A 23,957-nucleotide genomic window follows, 5' to 3' on the forward strand; every position below is an offset into this window, starting at 1 on the left:
TCGCCATAGACCCGTAATCGATATCGATTAAAAATGCGTTCAATGGGACGGAAATTGCAAAGCAAGGTTGGTTGCATGAACAAAGGCCCTCGCTCTCTTGTAACCGAGCAACACAGGTAGTGATCACTGATCAGTGGGCGTGACATGCTAACAGCCAATCAGGTAACAGTATCAACTATCAAGGTTGGTTGCGCCACCTTTTTGTCTGGCGGTTGATTCTCTGCATGGAGTGAGAAGAGAAAGTAAAAATCAAAAAGGAAAAGTCTTATTTTGTATTTTTTTTAAAAGGGACCGTAGTCAGACCAATATGGTCAGTAATTGATGCAAGGCACCACCTTACGCACGCTCACCCTTTAGAGCACAGCTGTAACTTCCTGCCACTAAACCCGCAGACAATAGTTCTTCTCATGTTTCTATGTTTAGATTTTCACACTTTGCACTATTTTCTTACACTTTATGAAGTATTTCTTACATATTCCTTGTTTTTGCAACTTTATTTTAAGAGCTTATTAAGTGTTTCATGTGATTTTACTATTTTGTTGACATTGTTTGAGTGTTTTGCATGCTTGGGTTGACATTTCCTTTCTGCCTTGTTAGCTGAGGAATTATAATCAGAGGAAGTTTTTCGACTTCATTCTCTAAACTTTATGACTTTATTCTTGTTTTATTAGCAACCTTTTTTTTTAGTTAATTTTGACTTTTTGTTGGAAACAAATGCAACTTTTCTCCATCAATCCACCCACTTTGTTCTCACCGTTTCTCTCCACAAACATAGCACTTTGTTTTTTTTAGTATGTTGTCATTCTCCTATTAAGTATTTTTTTATAATTTATTTTCTTGTAAAAAAAAAAAGTGTATACTTATCCTAAAACATTTACGCCTTATTCTTGTAATATTACATCTTTATGCTCGCAGTCTTAAAAAAAACTTGTATCTTTTTTCTTGTCACCAGGTAACTTTTCTCTAAAAAAATGTGTTTTAAATCCTATAATATTGTGACCTCATTCTCATGTCATGATGTCTCTAGAGCACATTTTTCTTGAAATATCGAGTTGCTTTTTAAAAACTATTTCTTCTGAACAACTAAAACCTTTAATTTTGTAATTTCAACATTTTTCTCATGATATTAGGACTTTATTTTTTGTATCATTCACACTTTTTTCCTTGTATTTTTGCAATTTTTCCCTTGAATTTCACCCTAGTTATAGAATTAAAACAACAAAACTGGTCATTTGTGGGTCCTTATCTAACTTCAGCAACATCGCAGTGTTTCTAAAATAATACTTCAAAATGCACATTGATTCAAACATAGAACAGATAAAACGATTTCAAAAGTGACCCCACATATTCATGGTGATGAATTATGCATTGTTGGCTCTCCATATTTGATAAAGCCTGCTTTCTTTCCCTCCCACGCTGCGCTTGACGCAGCCAAACCAAAAGAATAGATGGAGTCCTGCATGTTTGCCCCGAGGTGAACGGGACTGCACTAATTCGCCATCCTGCCAGTGCGCATCACTTGGCATGTAGGTTAGAGCGTGTCCGCCTGCAGAAGATGTTCAGCACATACCAAATATTTTAGAGGCCGCGCTGCTCATCGTCACGTGTACGCGCGACACCCTCGACTGATCGTTGTCTGCACCTTTTCAGGTACAAGCTGTTCCCCAACTGCGTGCCCACCTTTGGCTTCCGCCACATCTTGTCGCTGACGGACCAGGTAGACCGCTTCAACCAGGAAGTGCAGAAGCAGATGGTGTCTCGCAACCGGGACGCCCCCGAAGGCGGCTTCGACGCCATCCTGCAGGCGGCGGTTTGTAAGGTGACTAGCGTCCTATTGATCTTATTTCTGTCCTGTCCTCTGTCCGTGGTGTTTTTTTTAAATTATAAAATAATAGTTAGAGATGTCCGATAATGTTTTTTTTGCCGATATCCGATATTCCGATATTGTCCAACTCTTAATTACCGATTCCGATATCAACCGATACCGATATATACAGTCGTGGAATTAACACATTATTATGCCTAATTTTGTTGTGATGCCCCGCTGGATGCATTAAACCAGTGGTTCTCAAACTTTTTTTGTCATCCCCCACTTTGGACAAGGGGGAGTTTTCAAGCCCCACCTTCCCCCATCGCCCCAACAGAACGCTAATGCCAAGCTTAACATTTTCAAATTTATCGAACATCAAGTAACATCAAGTTTTATACATTCAAACTCAATAACATAAAATAAAATCAAGTTCAATAATAAATAAAATAACTGTGCAGCTGTGGTATAACTTGCATCAAGTTCAATAATAAATCAAAAAAAGTGTTATAACTTGCATCAAGTTCAATAATAAATCAAAAAAAGTGTTATAACTTGCATCAAGTTCAATAATAAATCAAAAAAAGTGTTATAACTTGCATCAAGTTCAATAATAAATCAAATAAAAGTGTTATAACTTGCATCAAGTTCAATAATAAATCAAATAACTTGCATCAAGTTCAATAATAAATAAAACAAAAGTGTTATAACTTGCATCAAGTTAATAATAAATAAAACAAAAGTGTTATAACTTGCATCAAGTTCAATAATAAATAAAACAAAAGTGTTATAACTTGCATCAAGTTCAATAATAAATCAAAAAAAGTGTTATAACTTGCATCAAGTTCAATAATAAATCAAATAAAAGTGTTATAACTTGCATCAAGTTCAATAATAAATCAAATAACTTGCATCAAGTTCAATAATAAATGAAAATAAAAGTGCCACTTTGCAATCTTTGCCAAAAAAAGGAGGACAGGGCAAGTGAACATGTACTCCAGCATTAGTGGCTGCAATGAGACTGTTTTGCACTGCACAGCTTTTCAAATCGAGGTTGCAGGCTTGACACTGCCACTGTTAAAACCTCATTGAATTCGGGGCTGAGCTGCCTTGACGCGAGTGTTTCCCGGTGAATGACACATTGTGTCCAATGCGCATTTGGCGCAACCCTCTTTATTAGAGCCTGCAGCCCGTTTCTTGACTTTGCCATGCGCGCCATCAGAGCAAAAGCCCACACAGTTTTCCCATTTAAGGTTGTGTTCTTTGAGGAAACTGTCCATTATCTTGAACAGCTCATCAGCAGTGGCTCTATTTTTTATGTATTTGCAAAACAGCAAATCCTCGCACAGTGACTCGCCATTCACAAAGCTTCCGCTTAGCCCCGCCCCCATTAGTTACTGTTGCTGTCTGTCAAACTTTCGCTCCTACCTAGAAATGTAAAGCATACAGGAAAAATAAGTAATTTACATTTATCTATATAGCGGATTTCACAGACAGAATCACAAAGTGATTTCCAGTGTGTATAGAAAATGAAAGCATAGTAAAAAAAAATTCAAAGAATATAATAATAAAAAAAAAAAATAAAAAAAAGTGAAATTTCATCCCGTTCCTCGCGCCCCACCTGTCATGTCTCTATTCCCCACCAGTGGGGCGCGCCCCACACTTTGAGAAACGCTGCATTAAACAATGTAACAAGGTTTTCCAAAATAAATCAACTCAAGTTGTGTAAAAAAAATGCCAACATGGCACTGCCATATTTATTATTGAAGTCACAAAGTGCATTATTTTTTTTTAACATGCCTCAAAACAGCAGCTTGGAATTTGGGACATGCTCTCCCTGAGAGAGCATGAGGAGGTTGAGGTGGGGGGGGGGGGGGGGGTAGCGGTGGGTGTATATTGTGGCGTCCCGGAAGAGTTAGTGCTGCAATGGGTTCTGGGTATTTGTTCTGTTGTGTTTATGTTGTGTTACCGTGCGGATGTTCTCCCGAAATGTGTTTGTCATTCTTGTTTGATGTGGGTTCACAGTGTGGCGCATATTTGTAACAGTGTTAAAGTTGTTTATACGGCTACCCTCAGTATGACCTGTATGGCTGTTGACCAAGTATGCCTAAGTATGCCTTGCATTCACTTGTGTGTGTGAAAAGTCGTAGATATTATGTGATTGGGCCGGCACGCAAAGGCAGTGCCTTTTAAGGTTTATTGGCGCTCTGTACTTCTCCCTACGTCCGTGTACCACTCCGTACTGCGGCGTTTTAAAAAGTCATACATTTTACTTTTTGAAACCAATACCGATAATTTCCGATATTACATTTTAAACCATTTATCGGCCGATAATATCGGCAGTCCGATATTATCGGACATCTCTAATAATAGTCATTGTTTTTAAGTGAGAAGCGTCAACTTAAAGCGGTCATATTATGTTTTTGTTTTTTTTTACTCTTCACGATTATGACAAATTCTTCATGTAAACGAGAAGATATAAACATCCCGTTAGTCGGCGTCCCAGTGAGAGCGGACATTGTACAGTATGTGATTGTATTATTATGTCGTAGTTTGTATTTCTTGTTTCGCACTTAGCAACACTGTTACTTGCTGCATCTGTTTATCACTCATCTTCTACAACTTGTCGATCATCCCCCGTATATTCAGGCTCAAAAATATATGTTTCTGGATCATCATTTGTCTCAAAGTAGTCTTTATTGGCTGTCATGAACTCTGCCACGATTAGTAGTACTGTCGTTGTTGAAGGAAATAGTGAACGTTGTGATGCGTCTATGATATAATGTGCTGCCTTATGCTTAAAATTACCAAAATACATAAATATTACGTTATTATGAAAGTTACTACTTTACATAATGTATTTTCGGATTATAAGGCGCACTGTCGAACGGGTCTATGCGGGTCTATTTTCATACATAAAGCGTATTAAAGCGGTCATGTTATGATTTTTTTTTCTACATTTAAAAGACTTCCTTGTGGTCTACATAACATGTAATGGTGGTTCTTTGGTCAAAATGTTGCATAGATTATGTTTTACAGACCATCTTCTAGCCGCTTTCTGACCCTCTCTTCAGGAAGCCCCTTTTTGTGGGCGGTCTTATATACGTGGCTCGACTGCGTCTTCTCCCCGCCATCTTTCTTGTAACTTTTATGGCTTCCATATCGAGTCTACTGACAGATAAAAGTTTTAAGTTAGAACTATACGCTACTTTTGATTTTTTTAAAAACAGCGCAGGATTTTAGCATGCATGTGCATGTACGAGCCAGTCTGCCCTTCAACAAAAGCATATAGAACTACAACAACCTTTTTCCACTGAGGGCCTCAGACTGACAAATCAAAGTATATGTGGGCCGTTTTGGTAGTTTTCACCTTCCAAACCAGTACAATGTGTATATTTTTTTCGAATAACTACAAAATGCAATTTCAGTAGACATTTTGTGTGAATGCTGAAGAGCCAAAGCCGAATAAAAATGCTAAGTTAGTCCGCTGGCCAGATAGCATCAAGTAACAAAAAATATGAGCAAAATGAGCTAAAAAAAAAGCTAGCATGCTAACAGTATCATGCTAACAATAGCATGCGCACCGAAATACCAAAATAGATGACACTGAGGTGTATACCTGCAAAATGAGTTAAAGAAATCTAGCATGCTAATGTTAACTTGCTAAAATGCTAACTGTATTACTCTGAGGTGTACCTGAAAAATGTGTTTAAAATGCTAGCCTGCTAACATTGGACTTGGATACCCTAAGTAGCAAAATATAACGGAGGTGTATACCTGCAAAATTAGCTGAAAAATAATATGCTAACGTTAGCATGCTAACAGATATCATTTGTCAAGGAATACAATATTGACCTCAGGTGTATACCTGCAAAATTAGCCAAAAAAAAGATAGCATGCTAATATTAGAACGCCCCTGGACTACAATTTTGGACTACAGCTGGATTGAAATGGCAGACTCGCGCAAAGCTCTTGGGGTAAACCATTACCATATATGGAGCTATCCGCTGATATAACTAAGGCCAAATATATCGTTTGGAAGAAGGCGGGATATTTTATGAATGTCGTAAAGGTTTGATCTCAAATACATAAAAGAGGTACCAATTGGTAAGAAAAGTTGGTTCTGCACTTGATAAAATGATATCAATATATCTTGTATATCGCAACAGATACATAAAAAAAATGAGTTCGATAAAACATTCAATACTTTTCTTCTTCATCGAAAGAAAGTGGAAGTTGCGAAACAAGATTGGTTGCATGAACAAAAGGTGCTCGCTCTAAACTTAGCAACACAGGAAGTGATCAGTGGGCGTGACACGCTAACAGCCAATCAGGTAACAGTATCAACTATCAAGGTTGGTTGCGCCATCTTGTTGTCTGGCGATTGATTCTCTGCATGGAGTGAGAAGCGAAAGTCAAAATGAAGAAATTGTGGATAAAAGAGGAAAAGTCACCTGGTTTGTTTACATTGTTTCCATAATTTTGCTGACATTTCCTCTCCTTTCTGCGTTTATAGCTGAAGGGGTTATAATATCCATCCATCCATTTTCTACTGCTTGTCCCTTTCGGGGTTGTGGGGGGTGCTGGAGCCTATCTCAGCTGCATTCTATAATATATTTTATATTTTTGTCCTTGTCCTTATTTTCCGTAGGTGATAAAAAATATCTAAGTATCAATATCGACCGATATAATACACTTATATCGTGATACAGTTTTCAGCCATATCGCCCATCCATAACCAAACTACATCAGGTTTCCACCTCTGTTTGCAGCTTGGTGTCAAAACTGTTTTTAGACGGGTGGGGCCAAGAAAGCAACTATACCTGCAGAAAATAGTTCTTCTCAGGTTTCTCTGTTTACATTTTCACACTTTGCACTGTTTTGTTAAACTTTATGAAGCATTTTTTACATATTCCTTATTTTTGCACCTTCATTTTAAGTGTTCAATGTGATTTTACCATTTTGTTGACATTTTTTGAGTGTTTTCCATGCTTGTGTTGACATTTCCTTTCTGCCTTGATAGCGGAGGGATTATAATCAGGAAGGTTACATTTGAAACAAACATTTTTACATTTGATATATTTGTCTTCTGGTCCATAGGTCATAAAAAATATAAATAATTATTGACATTATATCAGGAAACGGTTTTCAGCCATATCGCCCAATGTGAAGTTTTTGGGAGAAATGTTTTTTGACTTTATCCTCGAAACTTTATGACTTTATTCTTGTTTTTTTAATAACCTTTTTTGTAGTTAATTTGGACTTTTTGTCAGAAACAAATGCAACTTTACTCCATCAATCCTCCCACTTTGTTCTCACCGTTTCTTTGTTTTTATAGTATGTTGTCATTCTCCTCTTAATACTTTTATTTAACTTTTTTTTTCTTGTAAAGAAATATGTGTATATTATTCCTAAAACATTTACGCCTTGTTCTTGTAATGTTACATCTTTGAATCTTTTTTTCTTGTCACCAGGTAACTATTCTCTAAAAAAAAATCCTATAATATTGTGACCTCATTCTCATGTCATGAATTTTTTAAAGCACATTTTTCTTGAAATATTGACTTATTTTGTTTAATTCTTTCTTCTGAACAACTAAAACCTTTTAATTTTGTAATTTCAACATTTTTCTCATGAGATTAGGACTTTGTTTTTGTATCGTTGACACTTTTTTTCCTTGTAATTTTGGTATTTCTTCCTTTAATTTCACCCTAATAGAATAGAAACAACAAAACTGGTCATTTGTGGGTTCTTACCTGACTTCTTAGCTGAGGGGATTATAATCAGAGGAAGGTTAAATTTGAAATAAAAATGTTCACATTTAATATATTTTCCTCCTCATCCTTATTTTAAATAGCTCATAAAACATATCAATTATCGATATTGGCCGATACAAACACTGTTATCGTGATACGGTTTTCAGCCATTACGCCCAGCCCTATTTCTATGTTTATAATAATCTTTTGAAGGGTCAAGCGAGAAGTATCATCAAACTTTTAAGAACTCTTAATTCGGGCAACCTCGACTCACACTTGATCGCTGGTTCGATTCTGTGCAAGCGCTGGCTGTGTCGCCATGGTGACGGCTGTGATGGAAGTGTTCCAGGGCCGTCGTTGCCCTCGTGACACGTATCAGGCCTAATTGCTTGTTGATTAAAAGCGTCATGTGGGGGAGGCGGAAGCTTGGAGACAGGAAGTGCATTCGGTTGCAGCAGAGACAGGTCATCCCCTGTTCTTTACCCCCCCCCCCTCCCCCACTTCCCCTGCCAATGTCACTTTTTATGTACTTCCTACTCCCTTGTCATTAAGCAAGCTGCACTATTTTAAACCAGCAAGGCTGCACCAAGTGACTCTTCTGGTAAAATAACTTCACAATAGTCTGCTATACTCTATTTAAGATGTGTAGCAAAGCCTGAGAAATGAGTTTTTCCCTTCAAGACAATGCCTCTTTTCTGAAAAGCGAAGTAGATGATGTTTTAATGTATTTAAAAAAAAAGTGCTTTTTGTATCGTAGTCAATCTTTCTGATTTTGTTGGTGCACTTGGTTGTTCTGGTGAAAAGGAGGAGATCGGCTGGAGGAAGGAGGCCTACCACCTGCTGGTGTTCGCCACCGACGACGTGCCCCATCTGGCTCTGGACGGGCGGCTGGGCGGCCTCGTGCGACCCCACGACGGACGCTGTCACCTGGACGACAAGAGCGAGTACAGCGCCTCCACGCACATGGTGAGAAATATAACACAACTCTCACACAACACTTAAATATGACACAACACCTCAATATGACACAACTCTCACACAACACTTCAATACAACACAACACTTCAATATAACACAACTCTCAAATAACACCTAAATATAACACAACACTTAAAAATAACACAAGTCTCACACACAACACTTGAACATAACACAACACTTGAACACAACACAACACTTGAACACAACACATGAACATAACACAACACTTCATCCACATTTACATGAAAAGAATCCTACCAGGTCCAATCCAGATCCTGAATTAAGTATCATCTATCCCGGACTATAAGTGGCTATTTTTTGCCTCCACTTTCAAGCCTGCGTCTTATTAATTTATGGATTTTCTCTCGCTAACGGCCGTAATATTTTGTGTTCAATAGTTTTCATTAAACCCAAGCAGACACGCTGAAATGATGTTATTGTTTGTGCCATGGCGCCATCTTTTGGACGAGTTCGCTCAATGCCTTAAACCGGAAGTAGAACCGTCCATAGCGTTTCCGCTTCACTCATCACTCCAAGCAACGTTTGTAAGTTTTACAATATAACTAAAACAATTAGTACTTACTAAACCGTCTCATGTGTGATGTCTGTAGGAGTGTTTTCATGCGTCTTAGTACGTGCCATCAATCAAGCTAGCGTCATTAGCTAATATGCTAACAGGTTTACGAGTGTCTGTGTTAGTATTATCAGGGTTTCCCACACATTCATTTATTTGTGGCGGCCCGCCACGAAAGAACTACGTCCGCCACAAATTTAAAAAAAAAAAATAAAATTTTTTTTTTTTTTTGTCCTGTCCAGCTTCTCAGGCAAATCATATAGTTGATGTAGATGCCCATATCGGCTGTTCAGATTTACTTTACAAAAGAGAAGTGTAGGATACTTCTCTTGTTGCCTTATTTGTATTTGACTTTATTAAATGTATTTATATTAGAAACACAACATGTGTATATAACAAAGGGTGCAAAGTCTGCAGGCAGTAGGAAACACATGGTTAAGTGTAAGGAGTAAAACTGATGGCAGTCTAAAGTTGAAGATTTTTGGAGCTCTTTGTTCAGTGGATCAGATGTTTGATGAAGCTCTGTGTCTCTCTACCACCACTACTGTTTTCTGTTTATTTGTTACTGACTGTGGCAGGACACCTCTGCCTCTGTTTCACTTTATGTTGCTGGTAAATAATATGGTTGTAGTAGTAGGCTAAAGTTAAATTATTTAGTATGCACTAATTAAAGGGGCAGAGCTTTTGAGACATTTTAGCTTTTATATTTTATAAGATATATTTTTTGTAAGAACCACAATTAATAAATATATTTCAGTGAATAACTTATTGTTCAAATCTGTATATAAATATGTACATAAAGTATTGTAATTATATTGTAAAATGGATGGACGTTTAAAACAAAACTGTTATTATTAATTAGTAAGTATACATTTTTTGAGCCTTTTTAGAGAAAATCAAATCATTGTAGTAAATTATGCAAATTACTCAATGATGTCATGGTGACCACGCCCATAGCCACGACCCCACCGCCACAGGTATCTTGGCAGTTTATGGGAAACACTGATTATTAACTTACAACGGCATTCTTTTTGTATTGTTCCAGTTACGTAAATTCCTCAGTAAATTCGCCAAAACGTCAAGTGGAGTTATCGAGTCTGTTTAGCTGATTGGAGAGCTAGCTTGGGTCCATGACGATGACTTCTGTTTTGTTTGATCAGCCATGTTACAGGCACTGTTTTGAAACGATTAAGGTATGTAAATAAACATTTACAGAATATTTCTGTGTAAATAACTCATTTCACAACGTATATATATCTGCGACTTATTTGCGGCGAATATATGGAAAAATATTTATTTTCGTCTAAAATTTAGTGGGTGGGGCTTATACACGGGTGCGCTTTATAGTCTGGAAAACACGATAGTGATGTAAATGTAACATTATAATAACCTTAAACATCTTAATCCAGATTCGATTTATTAGGCGGCAATGTAAATAAAGCACAATAAAAAAACTCCAGATTTATCCGAATGTGACCCACATTTTGTGAAAAAATCCTAATCTGATTCAAATTCACATTTGGCAGCAATGAAATGCAACATTAAAAAACATCTGATTTAACATTTGTCAGATGTCATCAGATCATGTCAACTTCCTCCTGTGGGTTATTAAATTGTCAAGGAGACAGAGTATGGGGTGGGTAATTACAGGGTTGAAGATTACAGGCCAGGGTGTCCACACCTTTTACACTCAGGGCTGCACTCTAAAAAAGCAAAAGATGCGGGGGCCGTTTTGGTGTTTTTCTATTTTTAAAACCAATAATATACAGATTTGTTTTCAACCCTTAGGGCTCCCTTCAAGTTTAGTACATTTTAAAGGTCTTGTGGACCCGGAAGTCATAAAAGGTTTAAAAGTGATTCACATGTACATTTATTTACCTGAATGCTTAAATCTCTAGCTCAATTCCAAATCTATCCGTGTTACGGTATGTCCTTTTTGTCAAAGAAAACCCTGTTTTTAATGGCGAAAACACAAAATATGCAAGTTTTCCCCTCATCTCGTAAAACAAATGTCAGAGTGGAATATTTGATGTGGAGTAATTGGTGCCTTGAATATGTCAATAATTCATAACATTGATTTTGATTCATGAACAATGACAGTTAAATCCACTAAAATACATCACCACCATTTTTTCAGGGATCCAAAAGAGCCCACTCATAAGTCTTAAAAATGAGTAACACATTATTTTTTACTTTTGTTGAAATTTGTAAATCAACTTCAGATCCATTCGTCGATTATAAGTTTTTAATGTTTTTATTTATTTATTTTTGTTAGTTTTATGCCCTTTTTGTCATATAAATACTTATTTATGGCAAAACACAAAATATGCAATATTTTCCCCCAACAAAATATATTTTAAAGTGGAATATTTGATGTCAAGTAGTTGTGGCCTTTAATTGGTTAATAATTCATAACAACATTGATTTTAATGTATTATTTTTTGGAGCAAAGACGGGGTTTTATGAAAAAGTGACTGTCATGGGGATCCAATTATAAGTTTTTAATGTTTTTAATTTTGTTTGTTTGTTTGTTTTATGCCCTTTTTGTCATATACATACTTATTTATGGCAAAACACAAAATATGCAATATTTTCCCCCAACAAAATATATTTTAAAGTAGAATATTTTATGTCAAGTAGTTGTGGCCTTTAATTGGTTAATAATTCATAACAACATTGATTTTAATTTATAATTTTTTGGAGCAAAGACTGGGTTTTACGAAAAAGTGACTGTCTTGGGGATCCAAAAGGGATGTAAATATCAAAGTGCTCAGAATAAATCCTATATATTTTTTAATTACTTTCAATTCTTGAATCTCTACATCAATTTGAGATTATCCCTCACTTAAAAATTTTTGTATGTTTTATTCTGTTTGTCAAAGAAAACCCTGCTTTTGAGACACAAAATATGCAAAAGGTTCCCCAAAACATATTTCAAAGTAGATTATTTGATGTGACATAATTGGGGCCTGAAATAAGTCAAGTTTTTAAAGAATGACAGTTTAAAAAAACAGCCTGCACGGCAGTTTTGTGTTATTAGTGCCAACATTTAATCTGTTTGTGCTTTTTATGTTTTTTTTTTTTTTTTAGCAAAAGTCACTCTTTTTTTACGCAGATAATACGCTGTGTGTAGGGCCCTGCGACCTGTGGGGGGCCCCATTTTGCATGAAGAGGCACATGTAAAAAGCTAATTAAAGAAAGACCAGGTCACTCATATGAACATTTTGTGCAAACTTTTCACTAGCCCCTTCCTGTTCCGCCACTGATAATAGTATAACAGCTGTTGTCACTGTCTCGCATGGCACTGCTCTTGTAAAATAGATATAGTAATTTTGGTGTGGCAAGAAGGTTTGCTCATTCGGTTTAGTTTGATGTATATAATAGTTCAATTATGAGTCATGTCAATGTTTCCCACACATTCATTTATTTGTGGCGGCCCGCCACGAAAGAATTAAGGCCGCCACAAATAGATTTTTCTGCTTTTTTAAAATGTATTTATTTTTAAATTTATTTATTTATTTTTATCATTTTTTTATTTTTTATTTTTTGTCCTGTCCAGCTTCTCAGGCAAATCATATAGTTGATGTAGATGCCCATATCGGCTGTTCAGATTTACTTTACAAAAGAGAAGTGTAGGATCAAGATTTTTGGAGCTCTTTGTTCAGTGGATCAGATGTTTGATGACGCTCTGTGTCTATCTACCACCACTACTGTTTTCTGTTTATTTGTTACTGACTGTGGCAGGAGACCTCTGCCTCTGTTTCACTTTATGTTGCTGGTAAATAATATGGTTGTAGTAGTAGGCTAAAGTTAAATTATTTAGTATGCACTAATTAAAGGGGCAGAGCTTTAAGAGACATTTTAGCTTTTGTATTTTTATAAGATATATTTTTTGTAAGAACCACAATTAATAAATATATTTCAGAGAATAACTTATTGTTCAAATCTGTATATAAATATGTACATAAAGTGTTGTAATTATATTGTAAAATGGATGGATGCATGGATGGACGTTTAAAACAAAACTGTTATTATTAATTAGTAAGTATAAATTTTTTGAGCCTTTTTAGAGAAAATGATATCATTGTAGTAAATTATGCAAATTACTCGATGATGTCATGGTGACCACGCCCATAGCCACGCCCCCACCGCCAAAGGTATCTTAGCAGTTTATGAGAAACACTGCATGTAGTATAGAAATAGTGAAAAAATGTTGGGTTGGAGGCTCCTAATAGAATTCTGCTGGAGGCCCAAGAATCAATAACTGTTGCCTTGTAATAAATATGAAACACATAAGTAAGAATACTTTTAGGTCGAGTATTTCTCCTGGTTATTTAACGATGCTATAAAACACTCGATCATCATGTGAACAGAACACCGCTTCCAATTAGTCCTCTAACAGCAGATGATGACAAATATATGAGCATAAATGAAAACATGTGGACAAACAATGTATCCTAGATGGTGTGTTTGGGTCATGCTGCTATTTGATGATGAATGCTGCAAGAATTTGGTTGTGTTCCATCTTGCACTCTCATTGTGTCAACCATTTTGACCCTGTATTGTTATTATTATTGTTATTATCCTGGAAAATGTGTGTGGTAAAGTAAGCACAGGCCGCTCACCTGTGAAATGTAGGATCTTAATAACTCAAAGCAAGTCAAGTTTCATCATGTTTGGCATATACAGGTATATTATAGATGAATGTTTTCCTCTTAGTTTTTGGATGCTGCTTAGAAATAGCTTTGGTTGTTCAAAAAAACAAACAATTCTATATAAAATTGATAAACTGTTACAGGGTCAAAGTGTCTGATAAAACTGTATATTGGTGCTCAAGGCAGTGTTTTGTTTACATATTACTCCTGTCATTCAAGTGTAAAAAGAAGTGAACCAGCGTTTACATTAAAACAGAAAATAAAAATAAAGCATTCATGTTTACCTTGAATGACAAAGAAGTGAAACAATAGTGTAAACATTCAAGTGTAAAAAGAAGTGAAACAATAGTGTAAACATGCAAGTGTAAAAAGAAGAAAAACAATGGTGTAAACATGCAAGTGTAAAAAGACAAACAATAGTGTAAACATGCAAGTGTAAAAAGAAGAAAAACAATGGTGTAAACATGCAAGTGTAAAAAGAGAAACAATAGTGTAAACATGCAAGTGTAAAAAGAAGAAAAACAATAGTGTAAACATGCAAGTGTAAAAAGAGAAACAATAGTGTAAACTTGCAAGTGTAAAAAGAAGTGAAACAATAGTGTAAACCTGCAAGAGTAAAAAGAAGTGAAACAATAGTGTAAGCATGCAAGTGTAAAAATAAGTGAAACAATAGTGTAAACATGCAAGTGTAAAAAGAAGTGAACCATCGCTAAACAAAACTGTCGAGTTGAACATTGCCCACAAGCAACTTCCTGTTTTGGAAGTGAGGTTCGACACACTACTTCCTGTCTGTATTCTTTGAACGGTCTGTTGTCTTCATCTTCATCATCCTTTTCTTTTTCCTCATCCTTGTCTTGAAAACTGTCTTTCTTTTCTTCTTTGTCTTTCTGTTCATCTTCGTCTTTCTTTTTTTCCATCTTCACCATCCTTTTCTTCTCCTTCTTTATCTTCGCCATCGTCCTCTTCCACTTGGTCGTCCTCTTCCACTTCCAACTTTGTCGTCCTCTTTCACTTTGTCGTTCTCTTCTTCTTCCACTTTGTCGTCCTCTTCCTCTTCCACTTGGTCGTCCTCTTCCACTTCCACTTTGTCGTCCTCTTCCACTTTGTCGTCCACTTCCACTTGGTCGTCCTCTTCCTCTTCCACTTTTTCGTCCTCTTCCACTTCCACTTTGTCGTCCACTTCCACTTGGTCGTCCTCTTCCTCTTCCACTTTTTCGTCCTCTTCCACTTCCACTTTGTCGTCCTCTTCCACTTTGTCGTCCACTTCCACTTTGTCGTCCTCTTCCTCTTCCACTTTTTCGTCCTCTTCCACTTCCACTTTGTCTTCCTCTTCCACTTTGTCGTCCACTCCACTTGGTCGTCCTCTTCCACTTCGCCGTCCTCCTGGGTGGGAGCCGTCCTCTTCTACTTTGTCGTCCTCTTCTACTTGGGGCGGCATGGCGTGGTGGGTAGAGCGGCCGTGCCAGAAACCTGAGGGTTGCAGGTTCGCTCCCCGCCTCTTGACAGCCAAATCGCTGACGTTGTGCCCTTGGGCAAGTCACTTCACCCTTGCCCCCAGAGCCGCTCACACTGGTGAATGAATGATGGGTGGTGGTCGGAGGCGCAAACTGGCAGCCACGCTTCCGTCAGTGTACCCCAGGGCAGCTGTGGCTACAAATGTAGCTTACCACCACCAGGTGTGAATGAATGATGGGTTCTCACTTCTCTGTGAAGCGCTTTGAGTGTCTAGAAAAGTGCTATATAAATCTAATCCATTATTATTATCATTATTATTACTAGGTTGTCCTCTTCCACTTTGTCATCCTCTTCTACCAAGTCTTCCTCTTCCACTTGGCCGTCCTCTATTAGGTCGTCCTCTTCTATTTGGTCGTCCCCTTCCACTTTGTTGTCCTCTTCCACTTGGTAGTCCTCTTCCATTTTGTCTTCTAATTTGTCTTTGCCGTCCTCTTCTGGTTCTTCCTCTTCGTCGTCGTCCTTTTCTTCTTTATTGTTGATGTTTTATTCTTAGTCTTCCTTGTCTTCTTTGCCGTCCACTTCTTTCTCTTCGTCTTCCTCCTTTTCTTCCTCTCCTTGGTTTTCCTTTTGTTCTTCTCCATGATCGTCCTATTGTTCTTGGGGGCGGTACAGCTCGGTTGGCAGAGCGGCCGTGCCAGCAACTTGAGGGTTCCAGGTTCGATCCCCGCTTCCGCCATGCTAGTCTCTTCCGTTGTGTCCTTGGGCAAGACACTTTACCCACCTGCTCCCAGTGCCACCCACACTGGTTTAAATGTAACTTAGATATTGGGTTTCACTATGTAAAGCGCTTTGAGTCACTAGAGAAAAGCGCTATATAAATATAATTCACTCACTCACTCACTTCGTCCTCTGTCCTTCTTTTCTTCCTCCTTTTTGTCTGCATTCCTGTCTTTTGTCTTCCTCCTTTTCTTCTTCCTCTTTGTTTTCCGTTTCGTTGTCGTCCTTCTCAGTTCGTCTTTTCTTCTCCGTCATCTTCCTTTTCTTCTTCATCGTTGTCATCCTCTTCTTCCTGTACAGTATATTGTCCTTTTGTTTCGTCATTTTTGTCTTCTTCCTTCTCGTCTTCTTCCCACAAAAGACAATCTCTCAAGTATGACATGGCGGTCTTCATGGACTTTAGAAGTTCTATTATGTTTGACAGCAGCAGCAGACAGGAAGTTGCATGTGAATGACATCACCCCCTGGTGGAGGTCACGGTCACATGTCAGTGATGGGTCTCTCCCCACAGGACTACCCGTCTCTGGCGCTGCTGGGCGAGAAACTGGCGGAAAACAACATTTTCCTCATCTTCGCCGTCACAAAGCGCTTGTACGTCATTTATAAGGTACTTATTTTCTTGATTCTTCTTCTGGCGTGAGCTCCTTGCCTCCTGTTACAAATGTTCTCCATGTTTTTCCTAGAATTTCACGGCACTTATACCGGGCACCACGGTGGAGATCCTGGACCAGGACTCCAAGAACGTCATCCAGCTCATCATCACTGCCTACAGTGTGAGTTCCTGCTTGTTGGGGAATACACACAAAGGGGACGGGGGGGGAGCGCATTCTTTAAAGTTTTCCCCTTAACCGTGACCCCCCCGTCCAGCACACACACACATCCACACACACACACACACACACACACACACACACACACACACACACACACACACAATTAGATCCTCCAGCTGCTTCCATGATGGAGTTGTGTAAACTCTTTGGACGTGTTTTTAACAGCAGACTTTTTCCATCATCTGCAAATAAGACAAAACGTTGTCTTCTTCCAGCTTTGCAAATGTCCTCTCCTTGTAAAAAGACGTCGGTATTTGTCGAGCATTCCAGTTTGAAGCTGCAGGAAATCCTGCTGACATGTGCTTTATTGACGTGGAATGAGTTGTGTTTTTACTGGATGCACACGCTCCTATATCCACAGAGCTGTTCCTAATATTTTGACCAAACTCCGACCATCTTGAGTTGTTTGAAAAGCCGTCAGACTTTCCTTCAGCGTGTTTTTGCCGCGTGGGTGTTTGGGTTTGTCTCCCCGCCTGCAAGGAGCTGAATCATGTTTTGTTTTTTTTCCTCCCGAGCCGTTGGGCGACAGAATGGCACGCGGGCTTGAAGGAAGCCGGGAGCCGCTGGGCTTATTAACATTCCAGCTGCCAAGCCCTCCCAGACGTCTTTGGCCAAACAAACGCGGTGACAAGAGGATGTTGCGTAAGCGCATCGTTTATCTTCAAGGCGGGCCGCGACTCAAAGCCCCCGCTGCTGCTGGCGGCCATCGTGTGAACGCCAACACGCTTGATGTCCCCCAAGAGTACATTTGTCATTGAAGCAAAGACGGCTCTTCTCTCTTTATTTAATTACAACCCAAAAATCTCAGTTAAACTGTTATTCACACTTTTTGATAATTTGAGGTTTTTAAATGACTTTTCAATTTTTTTTAGCTGTTGTATTTTATTTAGAATAAATACAATATATTTATAATACTTAAATAGTATTATATACTCCAATGGTTACTTTAAAAATATTGTAATTATATGTATTGTACATGTATATATTCGGAAATTTTTATCATGTACTTTAAATTATTATATATTTTTATATATTTTATGTATATATATTTTTTATTTTATTTTATTTATTTATTTTAAATAATGTAATATATGTAATAATGTATATTTTTTTATTTTTTGTTAGCAGTAAATTTTAGTTGTTTTAATATATGTTTTACTTTGTTACTTTAAAAAAAAAAAATTTTGTTGGGGTGCACACAAAAAAAAAATGACATCCAAATCGTGATTCTAAATCTGTTCATAATTTTTTTTTTAAATCGATTTAAAAAAAAAAAAAAAAAACTTTTAAAAATGTTTTAAACCTGTAACCTGTTTTGAAAAAGGTTTTTTTATAAATATACTAAATGATACATTGAATCAGTAATCAGTTCTGAATCGAATCGGGATCAAATCGTTAGGTACCCAAAGATTTACACCTCTATTAATTTGATATGCATAATTAATTTGTATAATACACTTTATTATATCATTTTAAACCTGTTCGGATTTGTATTTTATTATTTATAATAATTGTATTATTATTTTTAGTTGTCGTAATAGTGCTTTAAATTAATGTATTTTTTAAATTTAAACAGATAATTTTTTGTACAGTCGTCTGTCATTTATTGCTTGTAATTGTTTACGTACATAACCGTGATAAATGCATTCCCGCAAATTTGAAAAAATTAATTATGAACTAAATATTTTCATAGCTAGAGCATAAAAAACTGTTCACAACCTTCTAAATACTTTTTTTTTTAACCTTATAAGAGCCCTCTTCGTCACCTATACACTCTTGTAATCTGATATATTGATGCTGTCTGAGGCTGAGCCAATCAGTGGCCACGATACTAAATAGCACACTCAGACTGGTTTGGCCCAATACTGCTGTATTAGGATATTTTTAGTTAATTTTGTCATGTTAATGTGTGAAAATGCTTAATTTAGGGCCCGAAAATTCTACTATATGTTTTAAAAAAATGTTTTTTAAATAGCCCCAAAAAAATCTGCCATGCGGTGAAGCTGCAATATTTGAAGCGTGATCTGGCTAATTAACAACAATGTGTATAATATTTACTGATTGGCCGGGATAAAGCACAAGCTCTTACTGCCTTTTTGCAAGGCATCCATGACAGTAAAAGTTGAAGTGCAGCGTATTTTTCTTGCTACTGCCACCAACTGGACTGGAGGAGTAGTGCAGTCGTTTTTCAATGAACAATTTAGCACTCCGTTCTGTTCTAGATCTAGTCTTCATGTTTCCTGGCGTGAAGGACATTCAGTTGTTGTGGAAATGGCAGCAAAAACATTCCCTGTGGTTTTTGCGTGCTAATCGATGCGCACCAAACTGGTGCTGTGTGCTTTTTCCATGTCTATAAAAAATTGGTGACTAACCAGAATAAAACTTTTCCCTTCCATTTCAAATTGTGACGTTCTCCTCCTTGTAGAACATCCGCTCCAAAGTGGAGCTGACGGTGTGGGACCAGCCCGAAGACCTCAGCCTGTCTTTCAGTGCCACCTGCCAGGATGGACAACCTCTGACTGGCCTCAGGAAGTGCACCGACTTGAAGATCGGCGACACGGTGAGTCGCACATCCACTTTTACCCAACATCCACGCCTTTGTCATTCCTGGGGGTAACTGTTCAAATCAGAATCCATTCTCAATTTAAAACGATATTCAATATCATTTATTTAACCAGGTAAAAACTAATTGCATGAATGCTCCAAAGCATTCTACTCCAGATTTTGCCGCGCTCTACTTTCCACATTTTTCATCCGATTCAAACTGTTCCAACTTCAAACTGTTCAGCCTGTTCGGGAATTGCAGGCTTTCCTTTGACAAATTCCAAAAATTCCCAAATTTCCCAGAATTCCAGGTTTTCCGGGACATTTTTCCCATTGAAAATGAATTGCCCATTTTTCAGACTTCCACCATTTCCACATTTTTCAACCGATTCAAACCATTCACCTTCAACATATTCCACTCATCCTGGACATTCAAACTATAATTTTTCCAAGTTCCAAAAAAAACCAGGAATAACCTGAATTCTCTTTTTTTCCAAAACCTTTTTTTGACCCTTTTTTCTGGCGACTACTTCTTCCACATTTTTCAACCCACTGAACCGTTGCACCGTCCAAACATTCCTCTTAATCAGGACAAAAAAAGTTATTTTTTTAACTACAAAAATTAAAATTTTTTACCGATATTCCTGTAATTCCTTAATACCATTTCTCAATTAAAAATGTTACTACTTCAACATTTCTCGACCGATTCCAACAGCAACCATTTCAACTCATTCAGAACATTCAAGTCTTTTAAAATTTTCCAAAAAAATTCCCGCTTTTCCCGAAATTCCCACATTTCCATTAAATTCCCATTGAAATGAATGAGACATTTTTCAAAGTTCCACAATTCCCACATTTTTCATCCGATTCAAACCGTTCCAACTTCAAAATATTCAGCCTGTTCAAAATTGTGTGCTCTCCTTCAACAACTTTTAAAAATGTTATAATAATTATTGATACTTTTTAGAAAACTATTTTAATTTCAAATGTAACCTTCCTCTGATTATGATCACCTTAGTTAGGTTATGACTGTGCTCTAAAGGTCGAGCACGGCTAAGGTGTTGTGGTATTAGCGGCCTTGCATCATTTACAGACCACATTGGTCTGACTACGGTCCCTTTTGAAAAAATCCCCCAAAGTGCCATACTGGTCAGGTGATTTTTTTCTCTTTTATCCACAATTTCTTCATTTTTGACTTTCTCTTCTCACTCAATGCAAACAAACCGCCAGACAACCCAACTTGATAGTTGATACTGTTACGTGATTGGCTGTTGGCTTGTCACTCCCACTGATCAGTGATCACTTCCTGTGTTACCAAAGAGTCTTTGTTCATGCAACCAACCTTGCTTCCATACTTTTGTTTTTTTATTGATACTGATTACATGTCAACAGTGATATCTATTGATATCGTTTTATCATGCAAAGTGGTCCGTGTTACATTACAGCATTTCATGCATGATCCTTGTTTCAAAATACCAGTTGGTGTTTGACGCTTTTGTGCGTTCAGTCAACAAGTTTGCGAGCGCATACTTAAGGTCAGGGACGTGCACATGATTATAGAGGGGCATGGGCTCAAAGTCAGAAAAGGGCAGGAAATTTTTTTTGGTCCTTTACACAATATGGAAATTAATGTATAATTAAATTTGCTAATAGGAAGCTAACTACTTAGCTGTGTGTCCTTTGTAGGTAAAAGTGATTGCCATTTCTTTTGTGTCAACAAATTATTGTCATAATGAGTTAATTCACATTATCATAGGCTTGGAAGACATGAAAAGCAACAAAACACTGGTTTATTATTAGGCTATTTATTGTTAAAGATAAGCACTTTAATATTGAACATTGAACAGTGCAACATGAACTTTGAAAAAAAATACAAAAATAAATACCCAAATGGGAAAAACTTCAATGTGAAAATCTGTCCTTCTTCCCTTAACTTGAATCAAGTTAAGGGAAGAAGGACAGATTTGCACATCTCAGGTGTTGCTTCTAAGGTCTCTGCCTCTCTCTCAGGTGTGACACTTTCTGAGGTCTGTGGTCTTTCTTGAATTCTGGTGCTAGTACTTGGTTTTAGCCATGCATTAAGAGGTCTGCTACCCTTAGCTGCTTCCTGGCGCTCTTTCTCCTTCCTTTTCTGTATCCTTTCTTTTTTTGGCATTGTGTTGCAGGCATAATCAACATGAATCAAGTTTAAATACAGATCAGATCAGAAGATCAGATCAGATCAGATCAGATCAGAATAGTTTTATTGCCATTGTTTGAGAACGGGTTCACAAACTAGGAATGTTTCTTGGTGCAAACGTGCGACATAAAACACATATAACACATATGTTAACATAATACAGATGGTAATATTCCTAACAGATAACCTACATCTTATATCCCCAGAATGCTGAAATTATTATTATTATTAATAATAATAATAATAATAATTATTATTATTATCATTATTATTATTCTTGTTATTGTTATCATTATTATTATTATTATTTTGTTAACCCACACAGTAATAGCAAAGTCACAATAAACTTTATATCTAAACCTCTACTGTGAGAGAAATGTGATCCGCCGTAAACACAGTGCATTTTATTTTGAAAATTAACCCGGTGTTTTATTTTGTATTTTGTACACTACTTCCTGTCCCGCACGATCCGCTCTGCTCTGTGCGGAATTGATGTGCCGTGCTCAATTGATGCGCCGTGCTCCGACGTCCGGCAAAAACAGAAGCTGACACATTGAATAATAGAATAATACAGCATTTTTCTGAAATATTACCCATATTAGATGCTGAATAAGTGGACGGCGACTAGACCATAACTCACAGGTTCAATTTGCTCTACTGTCACGTCTCCTCAGGGGCGCAGTTGGCTCTCTCTCCTCTCACTTACTCACTCACTCGCCCTTTCTCTCTCTCTCTCTCTCTCTCTGGCGGAAGCGGCATTACAAGAAAACGTGGAGTTTTTGTACCGCTGTTTTTTTGTTTGTTTGTTTGTTTGTTTTTTTTACATCCCTGACAGGAATTTATTAATGTTGTTTAAAGAAAAAAAAAACACACACACACAGGCAGAGGGCACTTTTTAAGACGAGGCAAAAAAGGGCAGGGGCTCAAGCACCCATAGGGCCCTATGTGTGCACGTGCCTGCTTAAGGTTGGACATGTAAACACAAAGTGAAAGATATGACGAGGCGTTCTCCAACAAACTCTGTGTGACCTCCGCTCCCTCCTGAATCCACTTCCTGTCAACCAAATGAAAACCCGACCGCAGCCAGAGGAGTTTTGTTTTCACTGTCGCCATGGAGACCAGACTGGGTAGCAGCTGTGTGCGCGTGCAGAAGGAGTTCTTCTTGGCAGACATGTTGGATTCCACAAGGAAATCTTTGCTCATTTCTAGCTGGAAAGTGGAAGTCTTCAAATATTCTCGCTTAAGAATAACTGAAACTTTTACTTTGATTCTATTTTTTGTATGTTTGTTAAGTTTGTGTTTAGTTTTATGACTGCTTGCTTCTTTTACACAGGGTTTTAAAATAGTATTATATACTTCAGTTGTTACTTTAAAATCCATCCACTCCCTTTCGGGGTCGCGGGGGGTGCTGGAGCCTATCTCAGCTGCAATCGGGCGCCCTGGACAAGTCGCCACCTCATCGCAGGGCCAACACAGATAGACAAACAACATTCACACACTAGAGCCAATTTAGTGTTGCCAATCAACCTATCCCCAGGTGCATGTTTTTGGAGGTGGGAGGAAGCCGGAGTACCTTTTTAAAATATTGTACATTAATGACCTGCAAAATAACCAAGCTATAGCGACATTGTTATTGTAAGAGCAAACACTGAGGAACTCTTTTTCTAGCGTACTAACACATCGGCGTGCTACGGTATTAGCCCTATAAGCTAACTACGGCAAGAGATAAGCTAGCTTCTACGTCAGCACGGACACCAATCTGTAGTGACTGAAAAACATGCACAATCATGAATCTCAGTGCCCCATGGTACACACTATCCAGCTTGTGGAGACAACCACCAGTAGCATTCATGTACAACACATCTCCATAGTCAATAACAGGTAAAAAAAAAAGGTTGTTTCCACCAATTTCTGTTTCACAGTAAAAGAAAAGCAAGACTTGTTTCTATAATAAAATCCCAGTAAAAGTTTCAGTTTTTTTTACAACATACTGAATGTGCTCCTTAAAACTCAAGTGGTCATCAATTAAAAATCCTAAATATTTAAATCAATCATATCACAGTATCTGTTAAGTATTAACCCACATTTCATGTTTTGTTTTTTTCATTGCTAGGCAGACAGTGTATGTACTGTAGTTGTAATAACACGCATGCCGTGCCGCATGTATCATGATCAATCTCAAGTGTTTTTCCCTCGATGGACAGTCGTCTGTTTGGTCCAGCTGGCCGGGGACGTTTTTTCCGGTTTATTTGGGTAAGCACCCCATTTATGTTGAAGTAGGTGGTATCCAAATTCCACATTTGCAGCGCCAAAGTCACTTTCACCTCACTCTCCCGACCTCCGTCTCCTCCAACGTCACACTTTTCCTTCGTGCTGGCTTTTAGAAGCAGTAGTTC

The 23,957-nt window shown here is 37.6% G+C and overlaps 2 protein-coding genes across 3 annotated transcripts in view; one reads left to right on the forward strand and one right to left on the reverse strand.

Moving 5' to 3' along the window:
• Positions 1–23,957, reverse strand: part of fhip1b (FHF complex subunit HOOK interacting protein 1B) — a 716,414-nt gene that overhangs the window by 591,797 nt on the left and 100,660 nt on the right. The window lies entirely within an intron of this gene.
• Positions 1–23,957, forward strand: part of itgb5 (integrin, beta 5) — an 80,050-nt gene that overhangs the window by 10,120 nt on the left and 45,973 nt on the right. For both annotated transcript variants that reach the window (XM_062061480.1, XM_062061481.1), the window contains exons 5-9: positions 1,651–1,819; positions 8,368–8,529; positions 16,517–16,612; positions 16,689–16,778; positions 19,264–19,398. In XM_062061480.1, the coding sequence (XP_061917464.1) occupies positions 1,651–1,819; positions 8,368–8,529; positions 16,517–16,612; positions 16,689–16,778; positions 19,264–19,398 (652 nt within the window). The remainder of the gene's footprint in view (positions 1–1,650; positions 1,820–8,367; positions 8,530–16,516; positions 16,613–16,688; positions 16,779–19,263; positions 19,399–23,957) is intronic.

Source organism: Entelurus aequoreus, linkage group LG10 (assembly GCF_033978785.1).
Source record: "Entelurus aequoreus isolate RoL-2023_Sb linkage group LG10, RoL_Eaeq_v1.1, whole genome shotgun sequence".
NCBI classification, from domain to species: Eukaryota; Metazoa; Chordata; class Actinopteri; order Syngnathiformes; family Syngnathidae; genus Entelurus; species Entelurus aequoreus.